This window comes from Diospyros lotus, chromosome 4, assembly GCF_014633365.1.
Source record: "Diospyros lotus cultivar Yz01 chromosome 4, ASM1463336v1, whole genome shotgun sequence".
In the NCBI taxonomy this organism is placed as follows: domain Eukaryota; kingdom Viridiplantae; phylum Streptophyta; class Magnoliopsida; order Ericales; family Ebenaceae; genus Diospyros; species Diospyros lotus.
In genome coordinates this window covers 41,503,622-41,525,189 of record NC_068341.1, presented here as the reverse complement: position 1 = coordinate 41,525,189, position 21,568 = coordinate 41,503,622, and the positions used below count along the sequence as shown (strand labels likewise).

Sequence of the window (21,568 nt, the reverse complement as noted above, 5' to 3'; positions counted from 1 at the left end):
TTAAACAAATTTGATCTGCTAGAAGATGGCATTAACACCGAACATAACATCCAATACAGAATATATGGGTGAACTTGTGCAGCTACGGGAGCTAACTTCTTTACTTCCCTAAGCAATTACAGAAGGCCAAAAACAGAATACAAAAACAGATAATACCATCTATTTAGCAAGATAGAGTGAACCAGAAAAGACTAGCCAAATGTGTGTATAAAATTTCAACTTGCCCCCAGCTTGCCCAGTCAATTACGCCCACCAACTAGTCCTCCTCTTCCTCCTGAAAAGGGAAGAAAAAACCACACATAAAACACAAGAAACCATTCGATTTTTTGGAAAAAAAGTACATGGAAAACCGGTTTGATAAATGAATTTACAAATCAGTATCAAATATTAATCTCCTAATACCTAATTCTAAGAATAACAAAAAATATGATGACTACTTCTAAGTTAACAAAATTTTCATTTCCGGAGAGTGAATAAAATAGAAGAGATTTGCAGGCAGGGATAAAAACAAAAACTTTTAAGGGAAGAAATTTCATGAAAAATAAAGCTTGTCCACAACCAGAAAACAAAAATCATTTCTATTGACATAAAAATTTTCATAAAAAAAAGCCACAACAAACATGGAATAAGCTTTCAAAACTAAAGATTCAAAACTATCATAACCTCCCCGCTGCCTTCTTCCTCGTCCTCGTCATTCACCTCAGACCTCGACTTGTCAGATTCATCTTCATCAGCCGGTCCCTCGGCCTATCATTAAAATTAATCCATTACTCAAAATGGCAAAAAGATCTTCCACACAATAAATATCTATAGCAAATGTAAACAAAAACAGGAACCGAATTGGTTTTCATCGTATAGTGAAACTAATTGTACCATTCTCTTATTATAAGCTGCAATTTGCTTGTTGTACTCGGTCTTCCTTTTCTCAGCCTTGGCCGCAAAAGGAGCTTTTTCCTAAATTTACAAAATAAATACAGGAATCAGGATAATATAAAAATGAATATGCCTGATTCAACTAAGCAGCAGTTGATTAAAACCAAACAATTTCGATGAATAACTCAAATCATCTACGGTTTTGTTAAAATGACTCACAGCATCTGACAGCGATTTCCACTTATCTCCACCGGCTTTGCCAACCTGATACACGTAGAACGAAAAACACTTTCAACAACCATAAATGAAATGAAATCATAATTCAACCGAAAATACAGAAATTAGCCGATCAGAAAACGCCTAAACACTCACAGCAGCTACTGATTTGTTGTTTGGATGCTTCTCCTTATACTGCTTCCTGAATTCCTCCCTACATTTCGATTACAGAAGACAAGCACAAACGCCGAATTAAGAACCAAATCTATTTACGCACAAAATACGAATCTAACAATAATTTTCACGAGCTTCGAATAAATACATGAAAACGAAGAAAGCGCTAGCAGGCCTCTTAGGCTTGTTAGGATCCTTGGCAGCCTTCCCCTTCTTCGCAGGTTTTCTCCCGGCTTTCTCGCTCGGAGCGCCTCTTTTCACGGACAGCCTAGCAACAAACCACCACTCAGTACAACCGATCTTCGGCGGCGACACACACAACAACCAAATAGACAATAGATCGCAGATCTAAGAAACCACAGCCTCTACAGACAGTCTGGAAATTAAAACAAGAACAGTAAAACTTACTTGCTATCAGTCGCCTTCGTCTCCGCCTTGGATCTACCTCCCTTCATGGCGAAACAAGCAGCTAGCAGGTTCGGAATCGGCGGAATTGGACTCGAATCGGACCGACTCGGCGCGGAGATCGGCGATCGGGCAGGCGAGGGGATTTGCCTTGGGATTGGGAAGGGAAGGCGGAGAGAGAGAGATAAGAACGAGGGTTTGGAGAATTAAAATTGGAATGACGAAAGACTTGAAGTCCGGGTTTGAGCGGGATATCGAAAATATCTTCTGCCACGTCATCTATCCTCGTGCCCTTTGGTCTTCTAATCCTAGTTGTGTCGCTGATGTCCTCGCTGGCCGTCGTAAGATCGTGACACGTGCCGTTTAGTTTGCCCTTTGACCCACACGTGTTATTGTCAGTACTCTAAATGACGGAATTGCCTTATAGACTATTTGTCGTGGTGCACGGAACAAAAAATATCCAGGACTATTCTGGTATTTCAATTTTTAGTTTTTAGTTTTAAATTTATTTTTTATTTTGCATTTTGTATTTTGAAATTATTAAAGACGTTTTTTTATTTATAATATTTTTCATAGTTAAAACGATTTTTTATTATTTTGAATTTTTTTATAAGTTTTTTTTTATTTTTTAAAATATAAAAATAAACAAATTTCCATTATTTTAAAAAACTAAAAATAACATTAAAAGCAAAGAGATAACAGGACATTCATTTTTCAAAAATTCTAAACTATTTTTATATTTTTTTTAAATAACACTTACACCTTTTGAATTGTATAAATACATATTAGTTGCATCATTAACAATAGTTTGTTGATTTTTTATAAACTTGTAAAATGCTATCTCTCGTTCTTATTATAAAAAAATAAAAAATAAACAAAAATTATAAATAATTATCAATGGCACCGTCAATCATCATCATCAAATTACTAGAGCTGGTCCTGAGGCAAATTTTTTAAAGTGTATTCTTTATATAAATTAAATAAAAATAATAATAGTTATCAACTAATTAATTTTATTAAAATTATAAAAAATTTATAAAAAATAAAAAAAATACTTTGAAATCTCATTAGAATCTTATTTGAAAAAAAACCTACTGGAACAAAATCACAAATGAAATAAAAAAAGTACCATACATTGTAAACATTGTATTATTAAACGAAAACTACATATTTGAATCTACATGCTTTTTCCCGAATCTCCGTAAACATTTATTGATTAAAGTCTACATGGTTCATCAATTTTTTTATTTTCCTCAATAAAAGATTCGTTAATATTTTTATTTTCATCTAAATCACCAATTTCTTCATTCACTTCATTCTCATTTTCTACTAATTCTTTCAATTGAATTGGTTGTTCATATTCATTTGATAAATCTTCATCTAAATTTTCAATTGAAGCATTTGTTTGTTTAACGAAATATTTATTCAAAGATCCTCTTAAACTTTGAGCAATTTTTTTTTTTCTTTCTTTGTCTCTTGAGATTTCTGAAAAGTTATTTTTTAGGAAATATTTTTTAATTTTTATAATAAACACAACACAATAAAACTAATTAACAAAGAACAATAAAATCTTAATTTTGAGCATATTTTATTCCACTTGAAACTTGCAATTATAAATAACAATAAGTTTTCTGTTGAATCAAATAATAAAGAATAAAAAATTAATAAATATATGTATTATAATTTACAAATTTTCAAGTCAAAAAATTTATAAAAGAAAAAAAAACGACAAATTTCCTAATTTGACATAACAGTGTAATTTGATCAGAATCCATTATACCTCACTGGTTTAGCAATAAGTATTGTTTTTTTATGTAATTGACGTCCCTAACAATCCAATATAACAATACATAACTAAAACTTGAAATATATATCATGGATCTATATTGAAAACTAAACATAATTGTTGAAAATTTTAAAATACTTATCTTCTTATAGATCGAGACCACTTTTACAGTGAAAATACGATCAAATTGAAGATCAAACGATTAGATTTTACAAAATCAATGGTTTATTGATATATTGTTGAGAGAAAATTAAAGTAAGAGAAATAGAGAGAATAGGGTTGGGTTTCAAATTTTTGCCGAGGGTGAAGAAGATGTATGGGGTAAGGGAAAAGAGAATAATGGGGGAATAAAAAGATTAATTTAATGTAAGTGAATGAGATAGTTAGAGACAAAATGCAACTTTTGAGATAATATGGGGGAAAAATAAATATGATATATATTTTAGTAAATTTTTCTGATCATCTCGTGCCCTCTCAGTTGTGGGTCCTGGGCTGTAGCCTTGACCAAGAACCGGCTCTGCCAATTACTTAATATCATCTTCAAATTCAAATTAATCCGAATTTTTTGAACCCATCAGATAAAATAATAAAACAAGCCTTGTTACAACCTTAATTTCAACACTAAGGAATTTATTGCCAAAAGATATTATAAAAAATTAACGAGTAATGAATTAGATGATTGTAGATGTTGCATGAAGACTACATCTACAACTATGTGAGGAAACAAATATGGTTATATGGTTCAAACCATAAGGCGAAAGGGTTTTTTCCTATTGGCGTGTGGTGTGCCAACAACAATCAACGCAAAAAATAATAAGGAAAAGTGAAAAATTCAACAAATAAGAAATAAGATAATAGTTATTTGTCATCTATGTAAAAAATATTACGCGTGATAATAATATGAAGCGAGGGATATGAAAGATAAATGAGGGGCATAAATGATATATAAATTGATAAAACATTGTCTTAAATACAAAAACAAAATAATAATTTTTTTAATGGCAATAATGATACATTACTAGTGATGTGTAAAATTTATTAACGTTATAGTTTACTAACAATGGGGATTTCGAAAATATTTGTTTTACGAGTTCAATATTGTGGCACTATACCTTATGAGAAAATTGGTTAATTGTAAAAAATGGTTTATTTGATATTTTAGAGTCTCAAGGTATTTTGATAATTGTTGAAATTGGGTAATAATGTAATTTAATCAAAGTTTTGAGGTGCATACATAATTTTCTAAATTTATGGGGTGTTAATGTAAATCTCAAAAGTATAGGATGAAACTTATAACCAAATAATGGAAAAAGTCAAAGTGACATTCTCTGGGCCTCAAGGACCAATTTGCAAGGGCTAAAATGAAAAAACAAATCAAATTGTAATTTTAGAAAAATTACACCATTCCCAATTTGGGCTATGAATTCAGCAACCTCAACCCAATATGGCCTAAAGACAAGCCTTGAGGAGAAAGAAATAACATGATTGAAGGAAAATGTAGCATCGTAATAAGATTGTGGTTTCGTATATTTCATTTTTAATCTTTTAATACCTTAAGTAAGTTTTCAGTCTTTATCTATACTTGTGTTAACTAAATATGTTCATTACAATAATCATTAGAGATTAAACTTATTTGAGAGTATAACTCTATTAACCTTTCCTTAGTTTATTTTGTGTGTGAGGTTTACGAGTTATTACGTACACTCGAGATTTATTCATTGTGCATCCAAAATATAGTGACGACATATTTTTTGTTATAAACAAAAAAATAATGAACACTATCTAATTGATACACATCAAATAATTTATTTAGTGTTACATTTTTGTTATTATCTTCGAACATCATATTGTATTATTAATTATGTTTTTTAATACATTACACAAAAAAAATGACTATGCTTTTTCCTATCATATTAACATCATTATGAGTGTTTAAATTTTGATTTAAATTGCATAAAAAAAAAACTCAATCTGATATAAGATCGAATAAGTTAGATTCAATATGAAAATTTTGAAAAATCAACATTCGACCATGTTTTAATTTTGAATTAAATGTGGAATAAATATGTAATATTGCTTAGCAATATAACAATTTATTTTGTTGCTTTTTTGGTATAAATTAATACAACAAGATGTTGGTGTATTTACATAAATAAATATTGTTGCAAATATAGTAATTTATATAATTTGGTTGTATTGTTATATTTATGTGCAAACAAATTTAATAAGACGGGATTGGACTGGATTGAATCGATTTGGTCTAATCCAATCTCACTTTTATATTATTCGGTATTCGATTTAAAATTAAAATTTCACAAAAATGAATATCTAATTTTAACTTTAGGCACTTATCAAATCCTAATAAAATTTTCAACCTAAATAATTGGAGTTGGTCCCAAATTTAAACTCAAGCTCGAGCCACTTATAATCAAAGTTAAATCGTGGGTTCAAATCCAATCTTCCATGTGCCATGATTATGGCTATTCGTCAAGCTTTGATTTAATCGTTCACATGCTAAGATTGTTCCCATCCGCAAGCCACACATTTTTGCTTATTTCATGATGCAAATTTATTGAGTCAAGAACCTAATGATAGCATTGTTGTTATATTATTTATTGCGTCACTCTATTACAAGCCTCGCGAACAACTTAATTATCGAAAGATTTATTAAGTGATAGGGTTTTGTCTTATTATTTCAAGTCAAACGAATCTCAAACAAGCATGAGATCAATAATAATTAAGAATAACTCATACTCGATGAAAGCTATCAAAGAATATTATCATCAAACAAATCTATTTTTTTAGTGATTGACTCTAAAAAATTATAAATTTCAAGAATAGATTATTTTTTTAGTCATGCCAATTTTTATAGTCAAGAGTAATATTTAAGAAAATCAAATTCAAGCGAAATTAAAATTTTAATAATTTTGTGTAATATAAAAAATATATTATAATTTCATTTAACGGTCATCATTTAAAGAAATAAAATTGACATGAGAAAATAACCGTTTATTAATGAAATAATTTAATAAGTCGAATGTGACTATTAATAAAATTAAAAAATCGATTTAAATTTAAAAATATTATAAAAATTGACTTATTCTTGTTTTTTTGTTTATTTATGAATAAATTTGATTTGGAATTTTGTGTACAGAAATTCCGTTAATTTACGATCAAGCGGAGCGCAGGGAGCGTACAGAGATATCCAGATTGAAGAGGAAGAGAGAGAGGGAGAGAGCAATGGAAGAAACCATGGCTGAACGTGGAAGATCTCTGGCTGCTCCGGTGGTCTTCATGGTCGTCGTTGCATTCCAAATCCTATCCAGACTCATAGAAAAGAAGAAAAGGGTACAGTTTCTTACCCTTCGCATTCAATCGCGAGCAGATTTTAGGGTTTTGGACTATTGGCTAAATTTTTGCACATTTTGGCAACACAACCGCGTTGTTGGATAAATTCCCTGCGATCTAAGAGATTTGGTGGCTTGTATTTTTGGTTCTTTGCTCTTTGCCAGAGGGGATCGAATTCTGCGGTGGAGGCCCAATTGCGCGTAGAGATTAAGCAACTCTACAAGGAAGCGGCTTCCTTATCACAGTACGTGATCATATTATTATTATTTTCGTTGAACTTTTACTGTTTCGTATTCTTTCTGGTGTCGTTATCTATATTCTACCAAAGGGTTCATAATGCATTCGCATTGTTTCGTATTAATGCCACAGAAAATCTTGCTCATGTATTCTGAGGGATTTATTCCTTATCTTGTTTAATTACACACGATTGTCACATCCATGGGAAGTTCAAAATGAGTTTGCATTCTTTTGGCGGTAACTTTTTGTGCCTCTGGGCTTTGACATTAAACAAGTTTCAATTGAAGCTACAGCATGTGCTTCTGGTTGGGGACTAGAGATATGGGTTTTGCCGAGGCTTTGCTTCTCCCTTGAGAGAGCTTCGTCTTGACCAATCACCAAAGAATTAGTCCAACTAGGATGTGAGTATATCACTTTCTCCCCACTGTTGCTCTATCTTTCTCCCTGCTGATTGCATAGCTCTCTATCAATGCTTAGAGAAATTCCCTACCCACATATTGATAGAATTGAAATGCTATGGTACACACCAAGAGGGGGGTGAATTGGTATAATAAAAATAATTCATTTGAAAAACAGAGATGTCGTCTGTTAAGACCACAGATTTGTTAAACCTCAATATCTTAAAATGGCACGATGAGATATCAATCGTATGAAGACAATATCGTTTTGTGAAAAATGAATATGAAATCTTATTGATGAAAGAACAAAATTAAGTAGGGATAAAAATGCTAATAAGAACTAACAAAACAGAAAGCACAGGAGACAATGATTCATAATGGTTCGGCTTTTTAAGCCTAGTCCACTACCTTAGCTACCCACTAAGGATTTTGAAGTAAATCCACTATGAACCCCCTACTCAAAACCCAAGTAGGTCCTCTAGTTCGAGACTAAGAAATGTACAAACCTCCCAATCTAATGGGCCTTCTAGCTTATGCTAGGATAAATACAGTAATCGTGAGAATGAGAGTCTAAGAGTACAACTTTTAGTTACAAACTCTCTCCAACTGAAAAATTTAGGCTTACAATGAATGTAACGGTGTCTACAAAGCCTCAGAAATGTAAATACAGAGAGAGAAGAATTTAACGCTCAATGTAAACTTGAAAGCTTGGCAGTTGAATGAATTAAATGTTTTCCAACAGCCTTTAATCGATTCTCCCAACCCATATTTATAGTTGATGGTAGATAAATACAAAAATCCGACCGTTGTGGTGGTTGCGTGAGCATTAAATGCACAAAAAACTAGTTGTTACAAATTTCTGAGAAACAAACTGTCGACAGACAAAAAAGGTTAGTCGACTATATTTTCAAATAAAACTAAGGCATAGTTGATAGACAAGAAAATATAGTCGACACATCCAAAAATATGAAGAAAATTTATATCATCATACACATACATAGTTAATAGAAGAAATTTCATAGTTGATAGAACCTGCACAATAGTCAACAGAACAAAATATAGTCGACTATTCACAGGCATAGTCGATAGAGCATAGGCACATAGTCGACTATCCATTTAGAGAAACTGAACACATAACATTTCCTTACTTTGTTTCTTTTGAAAGCAAGTTGAGATAAGGATATTAATTTTGAATTTAAACACTCAACCTTATTCCTATTAAGATTGGTTTTCATAACTTTACTTCAAACTCATTCACATAGATTTAAAGATTGATTTTCATAACAATTAGTCATTATCAAAACTATTTTAATTTCCAAGAGTAAAATATCACATATGATATCTTTTACATTATCCTCCACTTCAATAAGAGCAGAGCTTGTTGAGACCCATGTCAGTTTAGAGTCTATCACATTCTCCTTTCTCAGTCCCCTTAATGAAGAAACCTCAATTGCTAGAATGCTGGATTATCGCGATTCTGAATTTACGTGCATGATCTCTTGTTCAAACTTTTTATTGCTTAAGAAGACGGGCAGAACATGCTCTTTTTATTTTTATTTTCTTTTTGGTGTGCGGAGGGGGTTATAATGAGGTTCTTTTAATGATACTACTCACATTGTATAAAGATGTTGTCTAAAAAGGTTTCCTCTACTTCTTTGTTTATCACAGGCCTTCGACATTTGCCCAAGCTGCTAAACTTAGGAGGATGGCAGCAAATAAGGAGAAGGACCTCGCAAAGAGTATGTACCTCTTTGTGATTTTTTGTTGAAGATCTCTAATGGAAGCAAGCCTTTCTTTTTATTTTATGTTTTTTCTTCTTTTGTTTGTTTTATTTTACTGTTATTTTGTTATGTGTGTAGTCTTATTCAATCTAAAATGGCCTTCTATCTATATTGGATGGCAAATTTGCAACCCAATACTGAAATGAACAGTAATAACTGAACGAAATTGTGAAAACTGATGCAGGTTTATTTCCTAGGTCGTAGAGTTGAGTTTTGAAAGATGAGTTGTTAACAAATACAATTAGTCTAAGGGGAAATCTTAAACACACTTGACAAACTGTTAACCTTGCTAGCTGGGATACTTTACACAATCCTTGTTGTTGTTGTTGTTTGGTATTCAATCCTTATTACATGATCTGCTTCATGATTTCTTATTCATGCTATGAGTGCTTTTTAATAAGCAGAAAATGAAAAATAATTTCTTACTACTTTGGTATAATTAAATGTAAATATGTGTAGAACAATTAAGAAATAGCTACTAGTTCATGCATTTTCATTGAGTCCTGTGTTATTGTCGTGTTATATATTGATTTTGCAGTAATTGATGTGTCAGTGCATGGTGTTTTGTCACTTGTCCCTTGTTCATCTATCCTTCTTAACTGAAAAGTAGACATTTCTTATTAGCTTGGTCTTCCTATTCTCCCATGATCATCAGGATTGTGCTTGGAATGGGAAGGTCGCTGTTCATCTCAGTATGGATAGGCTGCCCTCATTTGGTATGGTTAGGGTTCCATACTGGCATACCCTGTGATCTTGCTTTCCGCTGAGGGTTTGATGATATGCTGGTCTTTTGAAGCTGACCATTTATTTGAGTTTCTAGACTAGCTTTCCAGTTAAACTATCATGTATAAGCTTACAAGATAGGCTACTCTTGAGACTTGTACATGTTTAAACTACAAATGGCCAGGCCATTCAAGAAGTCCCTTAGTAGTTGGCCTTTCCATCTGTAATGCTTTATCTTCAGATACTTTTCTTTTTGTTGTAGTTTGTAACCAGGCTGGTCCGTCGTCGTTTTTGCAAATTGAATTATAATGTGTCTGGACTGGATAGAAGCTAAAATCTTTTGCATAACTTTCAGTTCAAGAATTGCACAGCAAGGAGATGAAATTGTCGTATGGTGCATACTCGAAGGGCCTTACTATATTAAAGGTGATCTTTGGAACAGTTTGATGCTTAATATATGTGTGTCTATATATGTGCATGTCTCACCCAGCTGATCTTAAAGTTTCTTTTTGCATGTTATGAACAGGGTTTCACATATTTTTTGCTCATTTGTTGGTTTTGGCGGGTTCCTGTGGCTGCCATATCTAAGCAACTTGTGGAGCCCTTTGGTAATGCATACTGCCAATATTTAAATTCAATTTCAGAGTGTGTTCTTTCCTGTATGCTGTCTACCTTATGATACTGCACTTCTCACTTGAAAGAAATCATACAATACATAGTTCAAGCTGAGGCAATCAGCCATGATTGTTTTGAATATTTAAAGAAATGGAATATTTTAGAGGTAACTGCGGTGTCTTGATTCAGTGAAATCCTCCTTTTTGCAGGGAAGGTGCTATCTTGGAGAGCAGGGGGTCCTTTGAATGATAATGTCATGGTAAGTGGCTTTGTTACCCTTTTCTAACTGTATAATTTCTATTATCTCACTAAAGAAATGTTGCATTAAGTAAATTATCTGCTGTCCAGCTGGACAGGGAACTGGATTCCCCTTTGTCTTTACTGCCAGGCAAGCAGCAATCCATCTTATTATTTATTTTCTGCCAGACCCTAAGACATAAACAAACAGAGACTTTTAACTTGATTCTTTTTATTGAAAGAACAAAAAAAGCTATTAATAAAACCAGCCTTGGTAGCAAAAATAAGGTTACTCCTTATTTGACCAGAAGGAGTAACCCTTCCAAAGAAAGGAAATGCTGCATATAGATACTACCTGCCCCTGACCCTCACAAAGTGGGGCGCCTCCTGCACTGAGGACCCCGTTTTTGTCCACTGGTATCTTATCAATATCCTGTTAGGGGAAGGTTCTGTAATGAGTTCCCATATAGCATCCTCCTGTCCCCTACAATTAAACCCCTGATTCATGTACAACTTTGTTTGAACTTATTTAGGTTGCTATTTGTGTTCATCTTATCAGTTGTCTCCATTGAAGTCATAGTACTGTCTAACAATCATTTCCTTTTCTACCATTTCAATCCATGCCCTTATCTATTGGCTTTGCCCTTTCATGTTAGCATCTTTGTCATGGATCAAATCATTCCTCTGTGATGTATTAGTTTGTCTATGTTGCACATAATGGTAACATCGCACATGATTTTGTCCTTGTTATAACTCCATTGGTAACTTTTCTTTGATGCATTCATTTCTTACAATATCACCTTTTTTTAACACTCTCATCCATTGGGCAAGGTTTCAGAAGCTTTACATTACCTATGTAACCTATTGCAACCTGATGATGGTTTTCGGGACTGACCACCACGTGCCACTTCTACGACTGGACTTCGGGAATGGAACCTCGGACTTGGGGATGTCGGACCTCGGGTGTAGAACCTGCAAGACAATGGAGGGTCGGGGATTGGATCCCGCGCGGTGGACTCCGACGCTCAAATCAGTAGAGTAAATGGAGTATTAGTAAATGAGAGAGCTGTAGAGCTTGGGTATACCTGGCGAGAGTCCTTGTCTTTTATAGGCGAACCCGTTTTGGGGTATTCGAGATGAGTGAGCACGACTCCCGAGAATCCCAGTCAAGCTGGAACGGGTCTTGCGATTCGGCCCGGATTTCTCGGGCTTCGCTCTAGAGTGTTGACTGGCCACGTGTCGGTCTCTCAGGTGATCCACGTGGCAGGTGAGACTATTAGCGCGTAGGGGTATTCTAGTAATTTCAGTTGGTGCCACATCACAACCTTTGTCTTTTTTCCCTTATTTGGCTAGCTGCCTGGAAAATGAAAACACTAGACATAGTGAATAGAGAAGTTGTGTGCAACCTTGAGTCTCATAATTGATATCTCCTTCTTGTTGTCATCCTAACTATGGATGTTTCATGCTTAGGAGAATTCTCAGCTGTGAGCTACAATGTTGATGTCTCATTTACACGTAAATTTTTGGGTGCTGTTCCTCATCTAGTCCTTTACTTTCAACCAGTTATTTTATTTCATTATTTAGAAACGTTAGCAGAGATACCCGATATTTAAATACGGGACTCGTGTTTGACATGGGCGAGATCCTCTTTCCGGGGTCAGATGAGTCAGGGTACGGGTCAGATATTAGATTATACATTTCTCCATTGTTTCCGGGCATACTTGAGCATTCTTTTCGTCTGGGTCATGCCAGGAAAATATGAATAACTATCGCGCGCAAATTCAACGACTTGAGCTCAATATATTTATGAGATTTCTGATTGTATGTGTTCAATACAAATGCAGGTTGGTATTATACCTTGGTTGATATTATCTACTCGGGTTGGGAAAATTATTTGTCGAAAAGTCTTCCAGTAGGTGGATCTGCCAACTCCCCGAAGACTACTGGTACAATTTTGAGCTCTTGTCTGGCTGCCGCTTATCAGTATGGGGTTTCCACAGTATTCCTCATCTGCAAAACTTTCATCCTGTTTATTAAGCTTCATAAATTTGTGGAAGAAAAGATGAAATTATTCTGGGTTTGGTGCATGGTGTAGTTGCAGTGGCTAAAGCGTAATCTAACCCTTTGAGTTCATTCTTGATGCCCATCCACAGTGTCTTTGTTGAATTTTGGTATACGAGCGCACGTGGATGCTTGTATGGAGTGTGAAGAAGGGCGCTGATGGTTGGGTATGGAGTTGGGAACTGATCCAACTAATGTGATTGAGTTTGTTTGATTTTTTTTTTAACTTATTTTAATTTTTTTTTGGACTCTAGTGATATGGGTTGAGTCTAGATTAAACTTTTGGGTCTTTGAACTCTATCCAACTCGACTCATATAAATAATATCAAAATCTTGTTGGTTGTTAGTGTGCTTTTGTTATGTTGTTCTACTTATGTTTTTCATTCTTTTTCTCCTATAATTTATGTTAAAACAAGCTTTATATATAATTATTTTGGTCCATAGCATGTACATTAACATGCTAAATAAAATGATCCTTTTATCCTTATATTTGAAAACCTTGAGTTTGAAATAGCAAACTATACCAAATTTGGGTCTAACCCCCCCAAAAATCTATGGGTTCGAACCCAAATTTCCATTTGGTTTGTTGGAACCTATTGGTGCCTGGCTTCCAGTCTCTCTCTCTCTCTCTCTCCCATTGGAGTTCAATGACCTATTGGTGCTTGGCTTCCAGTCTCTCTCTCTCTCATTGGAGGTCAATGAAATGCATCGCGGGCAATTAAGCCTATTGTCGATTAGTGGTTGGGATAAATGGTTCAATAATTGTTTAGAAGAAATTAGAGAATGTTTTTATAAAATTAATTGTAATTAATTAATTGGGGATACGTGTTACGACAATTAACCTCAAAGGAGGTTGACGTCATTTTAAAAACATAATTGTAGTCGATGTAATTTAGGTAAATTTTAAGAATAATATGTAAAATTTATCAAATAAAAAAATTGGGTCAAGTTGTTTAGTGTATAAAAGGAAAAAATGGAGAGAAAATTTATGAAATTATAAATTATGTATTATGAAAGTTAAAGGGTATTGATAGCAAATTTAACCTTCAATTTGAGTTGAACCTCAACTTTTAGATAGTTTATTTAATGCATTAACAAGATAATGTTTTCATTATGTCACCAAAGATCTTAATAACAATAAATTCTAGATTCTGAGCATCTCTATACCCTATTGCAGGGCCATTGAATTTTACATCATATTTAAAGATTAATTTTACTAAATTTATAAAACAAATTAAGTAATGATGAAACAACTAGGGTGAGTATTATAAATGAATTGATCGAATTGTTTAAAATAAATAAATTAAATTTATGTTAAAAATTAAATCGAATTGATTAAATAATTTTTTTAAATAAAAAAATGAATCAATTGAAAAAATAAAAAAATCTAAATAACGAAGTGTAAAAATAACATTATTTTTGATATTTTAATTTGTTTAATTATCTTATAATTTTTTAAATATAAAACTGACTAGAATTGAAATAATCAAAATTCACAAACTTTTAAATTAAAGTGAACCGACTTAAAGGTACTGAACTGACAACTTCGACCACTTTGATATGAATATTTTTATTTAATTAAAATATTGTTCACTTCTATAAACAGTCTCAGTTAAATATGATGAATTTTATTACAAAAAAATACAAGACTTTTTCATTATTTTTAATTTCAAACTTAATTTTTAATTTTATGTCACTTTTCATATAACAGAATCAAATTGTAGTCGATAAATGAATACGATATGAAATAAAAATAAAAAATATTTAAAAAATAGAGAAAATGAGTAAATAAAGAATATATTTTTTTATAAATATAATTTTTAATATAAAAATTATAAAAAATTATTTAATTTAAAATTAAACATAAATATCAGAATGTAACGTTTTTTGTGAATGCGTTTTCAATATTCTCGTAATATTATAAAATAGTGTTGAAACGTATCTAAAAATATAGAAACGGATCAAAAATACTTTTTTGATGTTTTAAAAATAAAAACGTTTTGGGTTAAAAAAATATTTTTAAATATAATATTTTAATTAAAAAAATATTTTAAATAAATTTCAATTATAGCAAAATCATGCGTGGAGACTATCAACCATGAATTCCACGAGCGGAGAAAGCGACAGCGAAATCACAGTGCCCTCTCTCTCTCTCTCTCTCTCTCTCTCTCTCTACTCACGGGGAGGTGACACTTAAGGCCCATGCAGAGCTCCCCAATCATAAGCCCTCCTTTCGATCCTTCTTCATCCTCAAATCTCTACATCTTCCTCTCTCTGCTCTGCAGCAGAACTCGGAGTCAGTGATGCTTTCAGCCTCTCCATGGCTTCGCCTCCGCGCCCTTCTCTGAAAGCGCTCGTCGTCTTCAAGAACTACTTGTACCCCGGTGAGTTGGTTAATTCTGTCGGAGCTCTTTGAATGATGAAACTCGGGATCTTGATTTTTATTTTGATTTCGTGCTGAATTGGGAGTTTGTTGTCGGCTTGGTTTGTTTTTGTTGTTTGCAGAATTGATCAGGGCGGTGCACGCTTACCGATTGGAGAATGGGGGGGAAAAACTAGTGGAGAGAGAGTATGTGTTCCACGACGATGGGGCTTATGAGGAACTTGGATCGTGCAAGGTGCTTACATTGCGGAAATTTCGGGTTAATGCACAGTTTAGAGGGCGGGTGAATGGGGTCTGGCTCTGCATTTACGTGTTTGATGCTGACCGCCATTGCCCTCCTAATTTAAATGATATTCCTGCGTTGCTCTCGATTTCCAGGTACCCATTGCCAATTATCCCATCCCACTTCGCTATTTTTTGCTATTTATGTACTAACTTCTACTTTTTGTTGGGTAATTAGCTTTGGTACTACTTGTCGGGCAAACAACAAAACACACAAACAAAACTATGTCATGCTCACACATGATCAAAGTCAGATACACAGATTTTTTTTTTTTTTTTTTTCTTCTGGGAGAGGGGCTGGGTGTTGTGCCGTTGTGGGAAAGGTTTGTGATGCTATTATTGATAATGGTAGTATGGAGAATATTTTATCAAAGGAAGCAGTGGAGAAGTTAAAACTTGCAGCAGAGCAGATTAAATCCCCGACCTTACAAAATCTCATGGATAGGATAATGAGATACCTGTCACTTTGGGATGTTTGGTTCAATTTTAACCTGGTTGATGCCTTCGAGGATGAGGTATGGTGTGATATTTTACCAATAGATGCTTGTCATATTTTATTGAGCCGTCCTGTCCTTGTTTATTTGATTGTGATATGGAACATCACACCAGGCCAAACACTTAAACTTTCCACACATGTAACAAGAAACTTGCATCATGTAGCCTATGAAGGATGAACTTGTGAAAGCTACTAAAGGCGTTGAGGCTAGTTATTTTCTCAAGCCTAACTACTTTGAGAAGATGACTAAGGAGTTAGCAGTTCTTAATGTGTTGGTGTGTTGGTTGGTAGGATTGTACAAAATGAGAGGATAAAGGATGAGTTTGCAGATACTGTGAGTGAAGACTTGTCTAAAGGGTTACCATCAGTGAAAGACATTCATTATGCAATTGATCTAATTCTAGGGGCTGCCTTACTTAACCAAGCTTCAAATGCCATCAAAGCATAGGGCTGAAATGCGTTACCATGTGGAATACCTAATTACTAGAGGGTTGGTTCGAGGGAGTAAAAGTCTTTGTGTCATGCATGCATTACTTGCTGAAAAGAAGGATGGTTCAGGGAATGTGTGTGGACATTCCAGTGATCAATAAAGTACAAATTCCCAATTCCAGGGCTAAATGAAATGTTGACCAACTTATAAGTTCATTAGTGATATTCTATATGATTGACTTGAGAAGCATTTCATCAAATCTGGCATAGGAGTGGGGATAATGGAAGACAACTTTTTAAAACTCCAAATGACTTGTGGCCCTTCCAATGTCCTGAGCACTTTTATGCACGTGATGATTGAGGCATTGAGACCTTTCCTAGATTGTTTTATCATCATTTATTTATATATTAATTGTTACTACTGGAGCAAGAATGAGCATACATCATGTTAGGAAAGTCATGGAGGTTCTTAGAGGTGAGAAGCTTGATGTTAACTTACAAAAATGCTCCTTTTTGTGTTACCATGTTGTGTTCTTGGGTTTTATTGTTTTAGCTGAGGGTTTGAAGCGAATCCTGACAAAGTTAAAGTCATAACTAAGTGGCCTACACTTAGGTCCATTGAAGATGTTAATAGTTTTCATGGTTTGGCTCCTTTTTACCAGATGTTTATTCACAACTTCAGTGCAATCTTGAGTCCTATCACGGAATCCTTGAAAGGCAAGACATTTACATGGACTAAGAAGGCAAAAAAAGAGGCTTTTAAATATATCAAGATAACCATGATTCAAGCACCTATTCTAGTGCTGTCAATTTTGGAAAGCTTTTGGTTGGGGAGTTTGAAGCATTACATGTGGGGATAGGAGCTGTCCTTTGCCAAGAGGGAAGACTGTTGCTTTTTCTAGGGAGAAGTTGTCTGATGGAAAGCACTGATACCTATGACCTAGATACCATGCTTTGATTTTTGCCCTTCATAATTGGCAACATTATTTGTTTTATTAGGACTTTGTGTGTATTCAGATCAGGAGGTGGTTTGATATTTGAATTCCCAAAAGTAACTAATCCAAAGATCACAGAATGCTGCAGATTCTTCTTGGGTTCACATTTTCTGTTTGGTGTTGAAATCATTTTAGGTTTTCTTTAAGTTGCATTCCATGCTTGTTTATCCAATAAAGATGCTGTGATGATCTTAAATTTTGTTGATATGCTCAACATATCCTCTGATAGCTTCAAATTTCTATTTAAAATATATTGAAGTGATCTTTATTTAATTACTGAATCTTACCATAATGTTGACATGTGATCACCAACTCCTATATGATATACTTTTTTTCTTTTGCTGAGAGGTATTCATTTCACCTTCCAGAAATCCTAAGCTGGCTTCAGTACCAACACTGGCCAATGACCTTCAAATCATTTTCCAGTTGAACCCCATAATGGAAGGCGGAGACCAACTGCAAATTCCACCCAGGGAAGCTAGTGTCAACAATGCAGGAGGGTCTCAGTTAAGGGGCCAGCATCTCATTTCTCTGGATCTCAACTCTCTTCCTTATCCAGAATCAGATGATGAAGAAAGTAAAGAAGCATCAGGTTAAGCTAAACACCTCCCCCTTTCTAATAACTGCAAGTACTAAGTACTTTTTTTGGATTTTAAATCCTTTAATATGTGTACCTCAAACCCAGTTCCCTTTTGTAATGAGAAATAAATGTCTTATTCATATTTCATCTGTGTTAAGAAGGCTAAAATAGTGATATCAGGATTGCAAACCCCGACCAACCCCAATTTAAAGCAAATATGTCTCACAAAATTAAAAAAGAATATATGAGGATGAAACAAAAAACAATCTGAAGCTAGAGTTTTGAAATTGATGCAATGACAAAATAAGAAACTCACTAATTTGTTTTTTGATGTAATGACAAGCATATATTGGTAAAATATCACACCAATAACAATATAAGAAACTTAATAATGGTGCATGTGTTTTGATTTTCTTGTTGGATTTGAGTGGATCCATAGGGTTGGAAGAACCCATTGGTGGATTCTCTTCTTTGCAATAACCCAGCAATTGTGGAGATCTCCCTCACAGCAATTGCTGGCAATGGCTATGCTGCCAGTAACTGCTGCTTCTTCTCCCTTCTTCTTTTATTTTTTTAATTAGGGAGAGATTAGTGAAAATTTGATTAAATTTAACCTAATTTAATTTTAATTAATGCCATCTATGCTAAAAACTAACAGAGGGGGTGTTCTAGCAATAAAGGGAAAGTTTAGGGATCTCTATGGCCAAAAACAAACCACAGGAGGCATCTAGGCAAAAGGCCCAAACCACAAGGGGTGTGGGGGAAATTTACCCTATTTTAAAACAACCTTGCTAATCCTAGAAACCGATGATTTTCTTTCACAGCTGGGGTGTTCTGCATTTTTGGCAAAACAGGGTTAAAACCGTGGTGTTTAGCCTGTTCAAGCAGTTGTGTCAGAGCTTTATTTAGATGAGTTCAATACAAAAACTTCAGCAGACTTATTAATAAGTGGGTTGCTGTTAAAAATTTCAAGCAAAGGGATATATGATGCTGGAGAGCTTATATGTTCATCCATGGGATACCCTACCCCATTTTTGATGGGTTACAACAATTTTTTGATATTTTCTCCTGACAACGAAATTTGCAGTAACCATGCTATGAAGGGAAGCTATCTTGATTGTCAGCTTATGTAAAACTGAAGGACAAATGATTTCTTTTTTTTTTTTGTGTGTGTAGGACAGAAAAACACCACATAGTGGGATAATAAAGGCTTGGTATGTTGTGGCGGTGGTGTGTAGGACAGAAGAATCAAACCTAGCTAGGTTCCTGCCTTTTAACATTCTTGTTACATTGTAAATCCTATGATGCAATCCTTCTTGAACAAGAGCAATAATTTTCTTTAATGCCTGTTTCCATTTACTTTTATACCATGATCGACTTGTATCTCATAAATTGGGAGTAAGGTTGCAGGCACTGTGCAGAAGAAGAAAAAAAGGGCCTCGACCGAAGAGATTGGAAGACTTGCTTTAGCTGATCTTTCCAAATATTTTGATCTTCCCATAGCAGAAGCTTCAAAAAATTTGAAAGTTGGACTTACAGTACTCAAGAAAAAGTGCAGAGAATTTGGAATTCCTCGTTGGCCACATAGGAAGATCAAATCCCTTGACAGCCTGATTCATGATCTGCAGGTGTGTACATTTCCTTCTCTCCTCCCCACTTATTTTGACTTTTGCTGCCAGAGACACCATGTTTTGTGTAGTCTTTTAATTTGCTCGTATATCATATTTATTTTACAGCCTGCCTTTCTTTATTTTCACCTAGAAAACAAATTCCTATGCACTTTTCAGATGCTTTAAGATGTATTCAGCATGTTACATCCCAGTCTATCTCCTCCCGTTGTTTATACACATGTGCTTCACTACAAGCCAGGTGCACAAGAGTATACTGTGTGCATTTCTGTTTGTTTTGTTTTTTTTTCTTCAAGTGCATGCTTTTCATATAGTACTGAATATCGGCACATGTCAGCTAAAGAAGGAAAATGTATTTACTTGTAAGAATGACTTAATGAACCAGCAACATTGTGCTATGACCTTTATGCTGAGAAAAAAAGAAGAGACACTTTATTAACATCCTACTGGAGTTAAAAGAGTTGGGTTGCACTCCTATATCCTTGCATGGAAGAACTTATATTCATCTAGAAGTATAAATTCCAGGAAACTTATCAATGGATATGGCCTGTAGGCTGTTGATCAAAGAGCAGTCTCTATAACCTTGTTGAAGCCTCAATCCAGCATTGTTCTGTCCAGAGGCCTTTACTGGCTCTCGCAGGCCATTTTGAGCTAACTATTGATCTCTGACGGAAGATAGTCTGTTGGTTAGATTCTTTCTTCGTCTAAGTTGGACACGGTATCCTAGCTTGATAGAGACTAGAGAGTCAAGGTTTTTCAAAAACATCGAGGAGATATTCCAAGGGAATCCTGATAAACATTCTTAATACTGAAGCTGCGTTCCCTCTGAAAAAGATTGAAGTCTTAGTGGATCTACCAAAACGAGTCTTGTATTGTGGAGTTGACAATTGATATTTGAAATCTTAGTGAATTTCTATGACAGCATTCTGTAGATTCAGGGTCTGCGGTCATCAAGCACAGGAGAACAGTTAGTTTTGAATGTCAGAAAGTACAAGAGTGCAAGACCACCCGAGTGGTCATGGACTTGATGGATTTTTACTTGGTTGCAGCAGTACATTTTTAGCTATTCCGGGTATATATATAGTGCTTGGTTGTGTTTGTCCCGGAGAGGACTTGAAATATATCCTTCACCCTAGGAATTTACTTAGGTGAAGTACCTCATGCTCCCCTGAGTTTTTACATAAATATAGGGAGTACCTCCCTTCCCCTGCCTCAGAAATTACACGGACTGCCCACATTGTTCAAAACTTGTATTAAGTTATGCCTTCCTGCTAGATTTGTGTTACACAGGTACCCCTAAAGTTTTCCATGCACGTACGGATTTCCCAACGTCCATTTAATGAAGGGATGTCAATATAATTTCTAAAAAGTAGGGATTTTTTGGGTGTAAATATTCTAGAAAGTAAGGTTATACACTGTAATTTAGAGAAGCCTCAGGGTGTCGAGTTGAAAGTAATTTACTCATTTACTTATAAGAAGGTATGCGCGTGTAGGCAGAAGTAGAGCAGCAACAGCAGGAGGATGAAGATGCAGCCATGGCAGCAGCAAAGAGGCAAAGAATGCTGGAAGATGAGAAACAAAGCATTGAGAAGAAGCCCTTCATGGAGATTCAATGGGAGACCAAGAAATTCAGGCAGGATATATTCAAGAAAAGGCACAAAATTAGGGCTCGTGAGGTTCAGAATCTCCCTGAAATACAGCTCCTCTAGGTATTAACATCTCAAGAACTAGTAACTTTTCTTTTCTTTTCCTTTCCTTTCCTTTCTCTCTGTCTTTTCCTTTTGTCATAGGGTAGGCCTTGTATAATATGGGAGGTAAATTATGTCATTAGTCCCTGAAATTTGCACTTTATTACTAATGGGTTAATCTCCTCTAATTTTTGTTAAAACTCAGTCACTCTCTTTTAATTTTTTGTCAAATT

General features: G+C 34.5%; 3 protein-coding genes across 6 annotated transcripts; 2 read left to right on the top strand and 1 right to left on the bottom strand.

Annotated features, from left to right (window-relative positions):
- On the bottom strand, positions 1-1,884 carry LOC127800695 (high mobility group B protein 3-like). Its single transcript, XM_052335458.1, has 7 exons — positions 1,672-1,884; positions 1,412-1,531; positions 1,246-1,303; positions 1,093-1,137; positions 874-954; positions 664-747; positions 1-274 (listed from the first exon to the last, which is right to left on the bottom strand). Exons 1-7 carry the CDS (start codon positions 1,716-1,718, stop codon positions 257-259), a joined length of 453 nt encoding a protein of 150 aa, XP_052191418.1. The 5' UTR covers positions 1,719-1,884; the 3' UTR covers positions 1-256.
- Positions 1,885-6,620: 4,736 nt separating this feature from the next.
- On the top strand, positions 6,621-13,209 carry LOC127800826 (protein GET1). 4 transcript variants are annotated; one of them, XM_052335663.1, is made up of 8 exons: positions 6,621-6,802; positions 6,967-7,046; positions 9,106-9,176; positions 10,297-10,367; positions 10,468-10,549; positions 10,766-10,815; positions 12,638-12,739; positions 12,947-13,209. In XM_052335663.1, exons 1-7 carry the CDS (start codon positions 6,695-6,697, stop codon positions 12,707-12,709), a joined length of 534 nt encoding a protein of 177 aa, XP_052191623.1. In that variant the 5' UTR covers positions 6,621-6,694; the 3' UTR covers positions 12,710-12,739; positions 12,947-13,209. The 4 variants fall into 4 exon arrangements, with proteins under 4 accessions (XP_052191623.1, XP_052191622.1, XP_052191621.1 ...); XM_052335664.1 differs by lacking the exons at positions 12,638-12,739; positions 12,947-13,209 and adding exons at positions 7,327-7,440; positions 11,632-12,631 and having other exon boundaries at positions 6,745-6,802; XM_052335662.1 differs by having other exon boundaries at positions 12,638-13,209.
- Positions 13,210-15,012: 1,803 nt separating this feature from the next.
- LOC127799032 (protein RKD5) lies at positions 15,013-21,568 on the top strand. Its single transcript, XM_052332725.1, has 5 exons — positions 15,013-15,238; positions 15,360-15,615; positions 17,808-18,031; positions 19,430-19,647; positions 21,141-21,568. Exons 1-5 carry the CDS (start codon positions 15,175-15,177, stop codon positions 21,354-21,356), a joined length of 978 nt encoding a protein of 325 aa, XP_052188685.1. The 5' UTR covers positions 15,013-15,174; the 3' UTR covers positions 21,357-21,568.